Genomic DNA, 10,058 nt, shown 5'->3' with positions numbered 1-10,058 from the left:
ATGAACCTAAAGCTCTCAAATTGAGAGCACTTCGATAGTTCTGCCTGTAAAGGTGATTCAGGTATTCCCTTGGTCATGCAACTGATTCTTTCTTCCCTCCTTCTCAGCACCTCTTCCTAGCTCAGGTTTTAACATTAACAGGTTACATCTCACATCTCATCTGTTTTATTTTACCACTGCACAAGCCTAAAATAATTCACAAAGCTGACAACTGTGGTAGCCTGTGGTTAATCTTCATTTCTCACATTAACCCTCAAAGCTGAAGAAGCCTGTGTTTTACTCAAAGACAGACATGCATCACCATTTTTCCTCATAGGCAGTCATGTATGATGACACCTCCTGTAGTGTCCTCCTTGAGTTTGTATCCAGCTCTCAACTCCTGGCCACATTTGTGCACTGTGTTGCCCTTCTCGTATCCATCCCTTTGTTATAATTTGAGCTGGGAGTTGGTACTGCATTTGCTGTGCAGGATTTTTTTTTGTACACGGTTGGCTGTCATATATCTCCACCCCTGGAGGTGGCAGCATTTCACTAGCGAAGGGACTTCCCAAATTGTTTTTACTCTTTCCAGCACGAGGTGGCATGTGAGCAGAGTCGCATACGCTTTACCTCCAGTCCTGACTAAGCCATTTGACCCAGTTTTTCGAGGACTTCACTGCCTGGCTGAGCTCAGGCTTTCCAAGGAGATGGAAGCTGGCACAGGGGAGTGGTGGAGTCACCATCCCTGGAGGTCTTTAAAAGACGTTTAGATGTAGAGCTTAGGGATATGGTTTAGTGGAGGACTGTTAGCGTTAGGTCAGAGGTTGGGCTCGATGATCTTGAGGTCTCCTCCAACCTAGAAATTCTGTGATTCCTTACACCTCTCGGCAGAGCTTGGGGCTGTGCTCCCCAACTGCATCCCATGCAGCTGGGTGCTCAGGCAGCTCTGCTGTTTCCCTTGGAGGAGCCTTTCTGCAAAGCTGACGTTAGGGTCAGACCCCTTTTGGGTCTGTGGCATGTTTTTACACCCCTGCGCTGCCTTGCTGCTGTTTCAAACCCAGCAGCGTTGTCTTTTGCCACAGCATAGAGGAAATTGTGCTGGAAGCTCCCCTCAAGGATATTCACTTGGAGGGCACACTGAGCTTGCTGGAAGCGAGGGGAGGACCCGGGGTTGCTCTGACCGTGGGGCTGGGGAGAGATGGGGCTGTGGGGAGATATCCCTGAGGGGAGACGGGGCTGTGGGGGGCTGAGCACAGAGCCCAGGCCGGGGCTGAGGCGCTGCGGCCCCGCCCGGAACGCGGCGGCCGGGCCGCGCTTTCCAACCGGAGCCCTGGCGGCGAGGACCGGAGGCGGAAGCGGGGGCGGTGCGGGCCGGGGCAGCGCGGCTGTGGCGGTGTCGGTGCGGGCCCCATGGCCTCCTCCAACAGCATCGACATCGAGGACGCGACCCAGCACCTGCGGGACATCCTCAAGCTGGACCGGCCGGGAGGTGAGGGCCGGGCCCGGCCGCCTGAGGCCGCCGCCGCCTCCGGGAGAGGCCGCGGCCCCCTCCGGGGAGCCCCGCGGGGAGCTCCGGGCACCGCCCGCCGGGCAGCGCCGCTCCTCTGGGGCCTCCTGGCCCGGCTCCTGCTGCCCGGTTCCCCCCCGGAGCCTCCCTGCAGGCTCCTCAACGCCCCTCCCGGGTGCCCGGGCTGCCCGCGGTCGCTCCCCTCAGCCGTGTCTTTGTGTGGTGGCCGAGCCCCGAGCTGGCAGCTTCGTGAGGCGTTTATGGGGTTTCTTCTCTTCCCTGTGCCTCTCCGCCTCGCCTTCAGCGGGCTGCGTGCTGCTGGAAGTCGGGCCAGCCACAAAAATCGCTGCCTGGTGCAGCCCTTCAGGCAAACCCAGGCTTAACTGATGGGCCTTCTGCCCAGAAGCAAAGGGTCTGGGGGCACTGATGCCCACGCTGTGCTCCTGCTGAGCTCTCAGGTGTCCTCAGAGGCAGCAGCCAGGCTGTCCGTGCCGCTGTGCTAACTCCCCAGCAGCTGCCCCCTGTGCTGGCTTTGCCCGGCCCCAGGGGTGAGAGGTTGGGTGCAGGGCTGTGGGGGACCGGGTGCTGGGGGGAGGCAGTTGGAGTTGTCACCACGAGAGAAAAGAAGCTTGAGTTTCCCCTGGAGCAGCTTTTCTTGCTGGTAGAAGCAAAGGGGTTATTTACTGAGGATGCCTTACTTCTTGCCATGCTTCTTCTTTCATATTCGCTCCTGTCCCCTGCATCTCATTCTCCATCTCTGTCAGCTCTAGTGCATAAGAAAGCAGCTGAGAGGAAAAGGAGCACGCAGGCAGTAAGTGGGTCTGTAACCAAGCAGTTGTTCTTAGCAGGAAGCACTGCCCAGGCGGTAAGTAGCGTGTAGACTTGAAAGAACAGGACAAAATAAAGTAAAAAGCGAGAAGACGTGTTTGCCAGCTGAAAGCCTCAGAACATCCTATTAGCGTGTCAGAAGAAAGGGAAGCTTTCAAGGATCCTGAAAGAGAATAGAAGCAGCTCCATGAATCACGCCTTGTCTAGTGGAAAGTTTCTGCGGTCAAAGTCCTCTCTAGTTCCAGTTTCTGTTGCTCCCCCTGTGGCAGGTTTTCCCATCATGCAGAGAACAGTGTAGCTGTTCTCCACGGCTGTCAGCCCTAGGAAGGTGCTGCCAGACCGGCTACAGGTGGCCTTGAGCAGCGTTTTGTTATCCTGGGTGCTGCCCCAGCAGATGACAAGAATCACTCCCTGCCCTAAAAAGTTTATAACTGTCACAACACTTCTGTAGATTTTGGGGGTTTGGTGATCGTGCAAACACCATCCACAATCCCTACACATTCTCCTGACGTGGGTTTCTCTGGGTTTCGGTGTGCATCGTTTGCTGCTTTGGCAGCCACGGCCCTTTTCTGATGTTGTGCTTGCAGCAAGGGGGAAGGAGTGCTACCTGTGCCTACTGCTCGTGTGCCAGGTATCAGGGCTGTGCTCTGCTCGGTGTAAAGGAACATCTCCTGTTGAAGGTGCTGGTGGGAGCAGGAAGCATTCTGTATCCTGACTCTGTTCCTTCTTTCCTGCCTTATAGAGAGATGATGAACGTAACTGGTATTGTTTCTCTTTGAAGCCAGTGCTAGTCTCGTTAACACTGGGTTTTGTTCATGTACTTGCTAAACGCTGAGCCTCTTCCCTCCTCTTCAGGACTGTGTGCAGGCCACACCTTTGCTCGCTTGCTTCCCTCCAAGACTAAGATGGGCCGAGCACATTCCTGCACTTCAGTGTCCCGCTGTGGGGTGTTTCCATCAGCCTCTGTGGAGTGTTTTCTTCTTCCCTTTCCCATGGAGCTGTTGTTACTGTCCACAGAAGAGCAGAGATACTTACGTGAGCCGTTCCTCTTGCTGCACATAGAGGAAACAATGTGTCGTCTCACTTTGTCAGCCTGGGTGCTTTTTCTGTGTGATTACTGTCCCGCTTTTGGTCCCAAAGAATAAATTGCAGCAGGTGGAAGCTGCTGCGGCTGGACCAGCGCCCACCACACGCTGTAGCAGTGGTGGGCACAGCCCAAATGCTGCAACAGCAAGCGTGGCACAGGTGGGCTGGGTGGCCACAAGATGTCATTCGGTGACCTGAAGTTTCCCCGTGCTGTGTGAGTGCAGCACAGGTAAACTGAGGTTTGCTCCAGGTGGGTGCCCGAGTGGTCTCTGCGCTGGGACACCCTGTAGCTGCACGGGCCTCTTGTGGCCATGGTGTAGCTGCAGATTTAATGACCGTGGACTTCAGCAGGCAGCTCTTAAACATTCCTTTGGCAAGTTCAGGAGTTGCGATTGCATCTGTAGACAGCAGCACTCATCCTGATGCATGAAAGCAATTAAATCTGGTTGGTCATAGAAAGCTCGCCTTGCTTTCGGAGGAGATGTTGCAGAGGTCTGTTACGTGTGCCAGTAACAGCGGCACTCCTGGTCCTGGGAGCAGCCATTTCACAAGAGCTTGCAGCAGTTTCCTGGCAACGGTGCGCAGAATTGCGGATTTTAAAACCAGTGAAAATTTCAAGTAAGGAGGTCGCTGAGACAGGTGGCTCTGACTTGTGTGCGCTGAAGTGTAAGTGAAGGTGGAGGGGGTTTGGTCTCCATTGGGGACTGTTGGCTATTCCCTTGCTAATAGTAGAGGGAAGAGTCTCCTGCACCCCTCTGCTAAGTCTGTCCCCTTCTGGAAGCCTTCAGAAGGCATGGAGGCCACCAGGCAACTTGTTCTTGGCCAAATACGTGAAGGCACAGCTGAAAATCAGAGCAAATGGTTGCTTTGCACAAAACTTGAGTGCTGCAGACTTCCCGTGTGAGGAGTAAACCGAGTGAGAATTGTGGGAATCCCAGAGGCACAGCTGCGCAGCTTCATAGCTGGGTTAGCAGAACACCTGGCTTTTGAGGTCAGGTCTTAGAAGCCAGTTTTGGAAAGTAACAAGTGTGTTATTTCCAACCAACCCCAAGTGCTGTGGCTGACCACCGTACGTGCTTGATGAACTTCGGAGATCTCTTCAGGCACGAGGGTTAGAAATGACACCTCAAGAACCCTTTGGCCCTGAACCTGACTGAGATACAGGAAATCTAAATTATCACCTTAGTTCTAATGCAAGAATATTTGCTCCTTGAACCCAACTTCCTTCTTCTTTCACTGGTCTTTCTGGTCTGCTGCAAGTGCTTGTGTGAGACCAGACCTATGACTTCACTCTTGTATGTGATACAGGTTTCTTACGTGGGAGGTCTTACGCATCCTTTTTAGAGAAGAACACTTTTTCCAACCAATTCAACATATTCTCCCTGATAGATCAGTAGAACCTGATATATCTGAAGGTAGTGTGTTTTACACAGTTTTACAGTTATTTATTTTAACAGATACTGTGCATGGTTGGTAATGCTTTTTCCTAGGTTCAGTAAATGAGAACCAGAGACCATCAAATTCCTACAATGGAGACCTGAACGGACTGCTGGTGCCTGATCCCATCGTGGCCGGCGATGGACCTTCCTTGGCGAAACCGGTGCATCGCAACGTTTCTCTGGGAGCCTTACAGGAGAAGCAAGTCATGTAAGTGTTGTTCAAAAAAGGCTGGGAGTGAATAGAAAATGGTTAAAAATTGGTTCTGCTGGGCCTGGACGAGCATGCTGGGGATCTGATGGTAAGTTTTACATGGAGTTCAGCTGACGGTTGTGAGTCAGAGCTGCTGGTCCGAGCTTTTGTGGTGTTTGGGATGCTGAGGCACGCAGCCTGACATCCTTGCTGTTCAGGAGCTGAGGAATAATATCAACAGAGCTTTTTAGGGAGAAGGAGTGCAGGGCTGGACACACAACAGACACTGCAAGTCAGGATGGAGGTGTGTTAGCAGGGCTGGGGCTGAAACTCAGCATTCTCTTGTAGAATTCCAGCTAGACTCCTGCAGGGACCCAAGTTACCCGAGAGGTAACTTACACCAGTTTTGCACTTGTCAGAGTATTTCTCCCCCTGTGACTTAGAACAGCTGCACCTCAGCTAGATGTCTTCCCATCTCTGCTGAGTTGTGTGTGTGCACTGGTGTGTTTGGGACAGCACACCAGGTTTTACTGTTTTTCCTGCTATATGCAGGAGAACATGTGCATGTAGAATAGTTTGGGCTTGTTCTTTGTCACGGGAGTAATTCCAAACCCAGAACCGCTATCATACATCAGTCTAATTAGCATAATCATTGGCTTCGTGTACTAACTCTTCTTAACATCAGAGCTCCTGTGAATACCTTTTATTTGGGTTTTCTCTGTAGTTTTGAGAGGCAATTTTTTGAGAACCATGAGCGACATGCTCTGTTGATGAGGTTCAGCTGGTTGGCTTTGGTCTCTTTGCACCTTACGGTGTTGGATAGTAAGCAACTTTAAGGCTACTTTAACCAAATTTAGGTCTGTGCTCAAGTCAAATAGGCTAAGGGGCTGTAAGAAGAGTGAAGGTTTTTAAGCTCAATAAACGAGGTGTTTGGCTCTCTCAAACCTGTGGTATACTGGGAAGGGAGACTCTTAACTGAAAGTAAAATTGAAAGTAAAATTGAAAGTAAAATAAGCTCAAACCTCCTAGATGCACAGATATTCCTTCTGTGTTGCTGTTAGCAATATGAACAACAAATACCTGACCTCTGTTGTCTTCCTTTGGAGTCCTGTCTCATCTTTTCTTCTCTGTTTTTTTCTTAAAAGCTGCCTTTCTGGTGATGACAGCTCCACTTGCACAGTAATATTGGCAAAAGATGTGGAGATAGTGGCCAGCAGTGATTCCAGCATCACAAGTAAGGCCAGAGGAAGTAACAAGGTAAGGAACATGAGAAAGCACAGTTCTGTCTATTCTTTTTAGTTACATCAGCTCAGCACTTGAATATTTTAAACAGAAATGACTGTCTTCTTTCCTGTGTTGTAGAAGCTTGTAGTTGGGTGGAAGTTTGGCAGAGAGCTTAGCAAGGAGAAAAGAATTGAGGCAGAATCTTGTAATTGATTGTTATTGCAGAGCATGGCCAAGTTACCTTCTAATTCTCAGGAATAATCTAATATTCCATATTGTATCATTTTGCTCCTTGAAATGCAATGAATGGAGGGAGCTCAGATCATAAATGAATACTCTACCGTGTTATCCCTGTGTGGTGGTTTTACTTGGGTGGGCAGCTGAGCTCCACCACAACCGCTCTCTCACTCCCCCTCTCCTCAAAGAAGAAAGAGAAAATACAACACAAAGAGCTCAAGGTTAAGCATTACAGACCTTTCCTAGAGGAAATCATATATTTGGCAAGTTTGTTCCAGGAAAAAGTTTATTCCTGACATTTCTCACAATTTTTTTTTTCCTTTCTCTTGAGCAGGTGAAAATACAGCCTGTTGCTAGATATGACTGGGAGCAGAAATACTATTACGGCAATCTGATAGCTGTTTCAAACTCTTACCTGGCTTATGCCCTTAGAGGTGAGGTACCTGCTCGTCTTGGATGTGATTTCTGTTGATTTGTGTAATTATTTGTGTAATGAAATAATTCTGTAGCAAACAAGCTTCTTTGTCGCTAAGCACAGAAGCAGCCCCATGGTAATTTGAGCAGATAGATGTTTGTGGTGGATTTGCTTGCATAAATTTAGAGTTGAGTTTAAGGCTAAATTTAGAGGAGGCAAAGAGCAGTGTGGATGCAGTATGCTTTGTAGTAGGAAAGGAGAGAAAAGCAGGACAACACAAGGAAAGATTGTTTCACAAAATATATGAAACAAACGAGCACTTACCCATCTGCAATGTCTCTGCTCCCACACAGTGTTTGGGACTCCCTTGTCTCTTTCCTTTCTTCTCAGTTCTAGCACCCATCAGTTTCTCCGGCCTTTTATGAAAGCCACTACTCCACTTCTGCATTTTTCTTAGCTGAGGTTATCCTAGAGTAGGTGTTTTTAGGATGCCTTGCCTCTTTTTTTTATTTTTTATTTGTTTTGAAGTATGAAAACTTGGGTGTGGTAAAAGTATGGAAAGCTGAGTGATCTGCCAGGGCTGCCTTAGGCAGTTAGAAGCAGAAACAATATGGTTTCCATAAGACTGTCTGCATATTTGTCTGATATTTGTCTGAAATGGAAAAGCTGAAAACTTTGGTTAGAATATGCATGCAGTGAATCACATTCTTTACAGCCACGCAAGCCAAAAAGTGGTGCTTTTTCCCAGGTGAATGATTGTGCTTTTTACGTCTCCTTACTGGAGATGTATTTGAGCTACCTGCCTCTCAGTGACTCCTTTTGTCCAGTTACTGAAAATGGAATTGTCATTAAAATTAATTTGTTGTCAAAGAAGGTGAATCTTGGAGGTTTGGTAGCTTCATAATCATTTTGGGATAAAGATTTAGGTATTTTGTTCAGTGAAAGCGTCTTTCATGAGAATCGTGAGATTGGCTACATTCTAAGCAGAGCATCTTAGAACTTGTGGTACTCAAGAAACACTACAGAAGATCTTGGGAATTAAGCTGCCCCTTACAAGGCAGGCAAAATCCCTTTTGTTACTGTAGTTCCTTTGTGAACCAAAGCTGAAAAATTTGGTGAATGTTTTTGCACATATACTGGGTCTTGAAAGGGCTTATTAGAGGGGATGTCTACTGGTATAGGTTTTCTGTTTTTCATTGTGCTGCCAGTTGATGGCAGAATGGATGCTGGAAATGACAAGTTAACATCTGGGGGACAAAGGCAGCCCTGCAGGGAAACCGCTCAGATAAATAAATGGTGACTTCTTCCTTCTGTCTTTTCTGCAGCTGCCAGTAATGGCTCCGCCATGGTGCGAGTGTTGAGCATCAGCACTGCTGAGAGGACCTTGCTGAAGGGATTCACAGGTGGCGTGGCAGACCTGGCTTTTGCTCATCTCAACTCCAACCAGCTGGCGTGCCTGGATGAGGCTGGCAACCTTTTTGTCTGGCGCCTGTCCATGGATAAAGACAAAATCCAGTATCTTGTCGAAGCAAGCCTCGCATCAATGTTTTTATAGGGGTTACATGTGAATGCAGCCTCAGAATTGCAACCTCTTTCATAGCCTTGTCAGAACAGCAGCTTGCAGGAGGGAATTCAATAGTTCTGCCCATCCTAGAGAGTATCAGATGAGTGTTTGATCAGCCTGTGCCTGTGTTCTGCACTTGAAGCTGTAACTTGAAATTGTAGGGGTGACATCTCTGTGCTCTGGTCTAGTAAAAAGTAGTTTCTGGTCCCCGCAAAAGTAGTCCAGAAGGATTTTAGTGTCTGTACTTGCTGGCCTTAAACATGGACAGTGTCAGCTCAGCCATGTGACAAAGTATTTTACTCATATTTCTCTGGTTCTAGCTCTTTACCTCAGTTACTTTTCTGAGGAAGAAGATGCAATACTATCCTCTCACTCAGTAACTTCCTTCCAAACCTGTCACTCTAGTTCTTTTGGTGGTATTTTACTGCTTGATTCATTGCCCCAAATAATTTTCTTTTAAATGCTAGGAGTGTCTTTTCAGTGCTTTTGGGAAGCACATCAGTCTGTGGGATGTGGTGTGTTAAGCTGTGGCTTCTGAATTTTAATTGTATGCAATCATTCCAATAGCAACTGGAGCAAAGTTGTAGTTGTTTAAGAACTGATTTGTATGGATGGACCAGAGCACTCAGCCTGGGGCAATATGGTAGGTTTTCTGTCTTTCTGTGTTGTTGCAATGCTAGCTGAAATCATTTAATCTGTCCATCAGCAGTTGCATGGACTGCACGTTCAGCATTTGCTCCCGTTGTGCTTATCACTTTCCTGTCTGCAGTCTGCAAGAAAAAATTATGAGAACTATTAACTTCTTACTTTTACTTTTCAACTGAGAAGAAAAGTTGCCTGCCTTTTACTTTTAGCAGAGTACTTGTACCTAATTTCTTTTTGAATCTCAGTAAGCCAAAAAAAAAATTGACTTTTAATAGTATTTACCAGAGGAGCAAACCTGAATAGGTTATTGCTGAGTATCAGTTACAGCCAGAAAGTTTTGTTTCTTAACTGTGGTGATCAGAGAGGAGATCTTGGTGAACATCAAGCGGCCTGACAATACCCCACTGAACACCTCTCGGAGAATCATCTGGTGTCCTTTCATCCCAGATGATAATGAAGAGAATGGTGAAGAGGGAAGTCAAACGTTGGCATTGCTGCATGAGGACAGGGTAAGGAAATGTTGCTTTTGAAAGACTGACCCTTATTACCATTAGAGGGAGAGAATCTAATAAAGAGTCCATACGGTTAGAGATGTCAAGGCTTCTGCTTAGTCCATGCTGGGGATCCTTCAGTAATGAGATTCAGGATTCCTCTCACCTGAGGAGAGGTTGTGCTGATCTTTCTCAGGGGCTCGGGAGGAAGGAAAATGAGAACTTTTGTTCACCACCAAATAGTGAGGACCACTAGCAACAATGTGGAGGGCCAGAGGCATCATTCATTTATTCAGGCTTGGCCAGTAGCCAGGGGAGGGGCTGGTGAGCAGCAGCGATGACTTTGACCAGCAGTATTTATGTACAGCTGGGTGTCAGGAAAGCATCTAATGGCCAAATCAGGTGGGGAAAGGAAGGTTTGTGTCACATAGTTGCCATTGGGCTGATATGTCA

The 10,058-nt window shown here is 48.0% G+C and overlaps 1 protein-coding gene across 2 annotated transcripts in view; it reads left to right on the top strand.

Moving 5' to 3' along the window:
• The first annotated feature begins 1,356 nt into the window (after nt 1–1,356).
• EDC4 (enhancer of mRNA decapping 4) overlaps nt 1,357–10,058 on the top strand; it is a 32,916-nt gene continuing 24,214 nt past the window's right edge. For both annotated transcript variants that reach the window (XM_082769857.1, XM_082769856.1), the window contains exons 1-6: nt 1,357–1,468; nt 4,891–5,047; nt 6,175–6,286; nt 6,825–6,924; nt 8,231–8,420; nt 9,476–9,623. In XM_082769857.1, coding sequence (XP_082625983.1) covers nt 1,390–1,468; nt 4,891–5,047; nt 6,175–6,286; nt 6,825–6,924; nt 8,231–8,420; nt 9,476–9,623 — 786 coding nt within the window. In that variant the 5' untranslated portion in view covers nt 1,357–1,389. The remainder of the gene's footprint in view (nt 1,469–4,890; nt 5,048–6,174; nt 6,287–6,824; nt 6,925–8,230; nt 8,421–9,475; nt 9,624–10,058) is intronic.

This window comes from Aythya marila (genome assembly GCF_965140915.1).
Source record: "Aythya marila genome assembly, chromosome: 12".
NCBI classification, from domain to species: domain Eukaryota; kingdom Metazoa; phylum Chordata; class Aves; order Anseriformes; family Anatidae; genus Aythya; species Aythya marila.
Note: the sequence above shows the minus strand (reverse complement) of the source record. Positions and strands in the feature narration are given on the sequence as shown.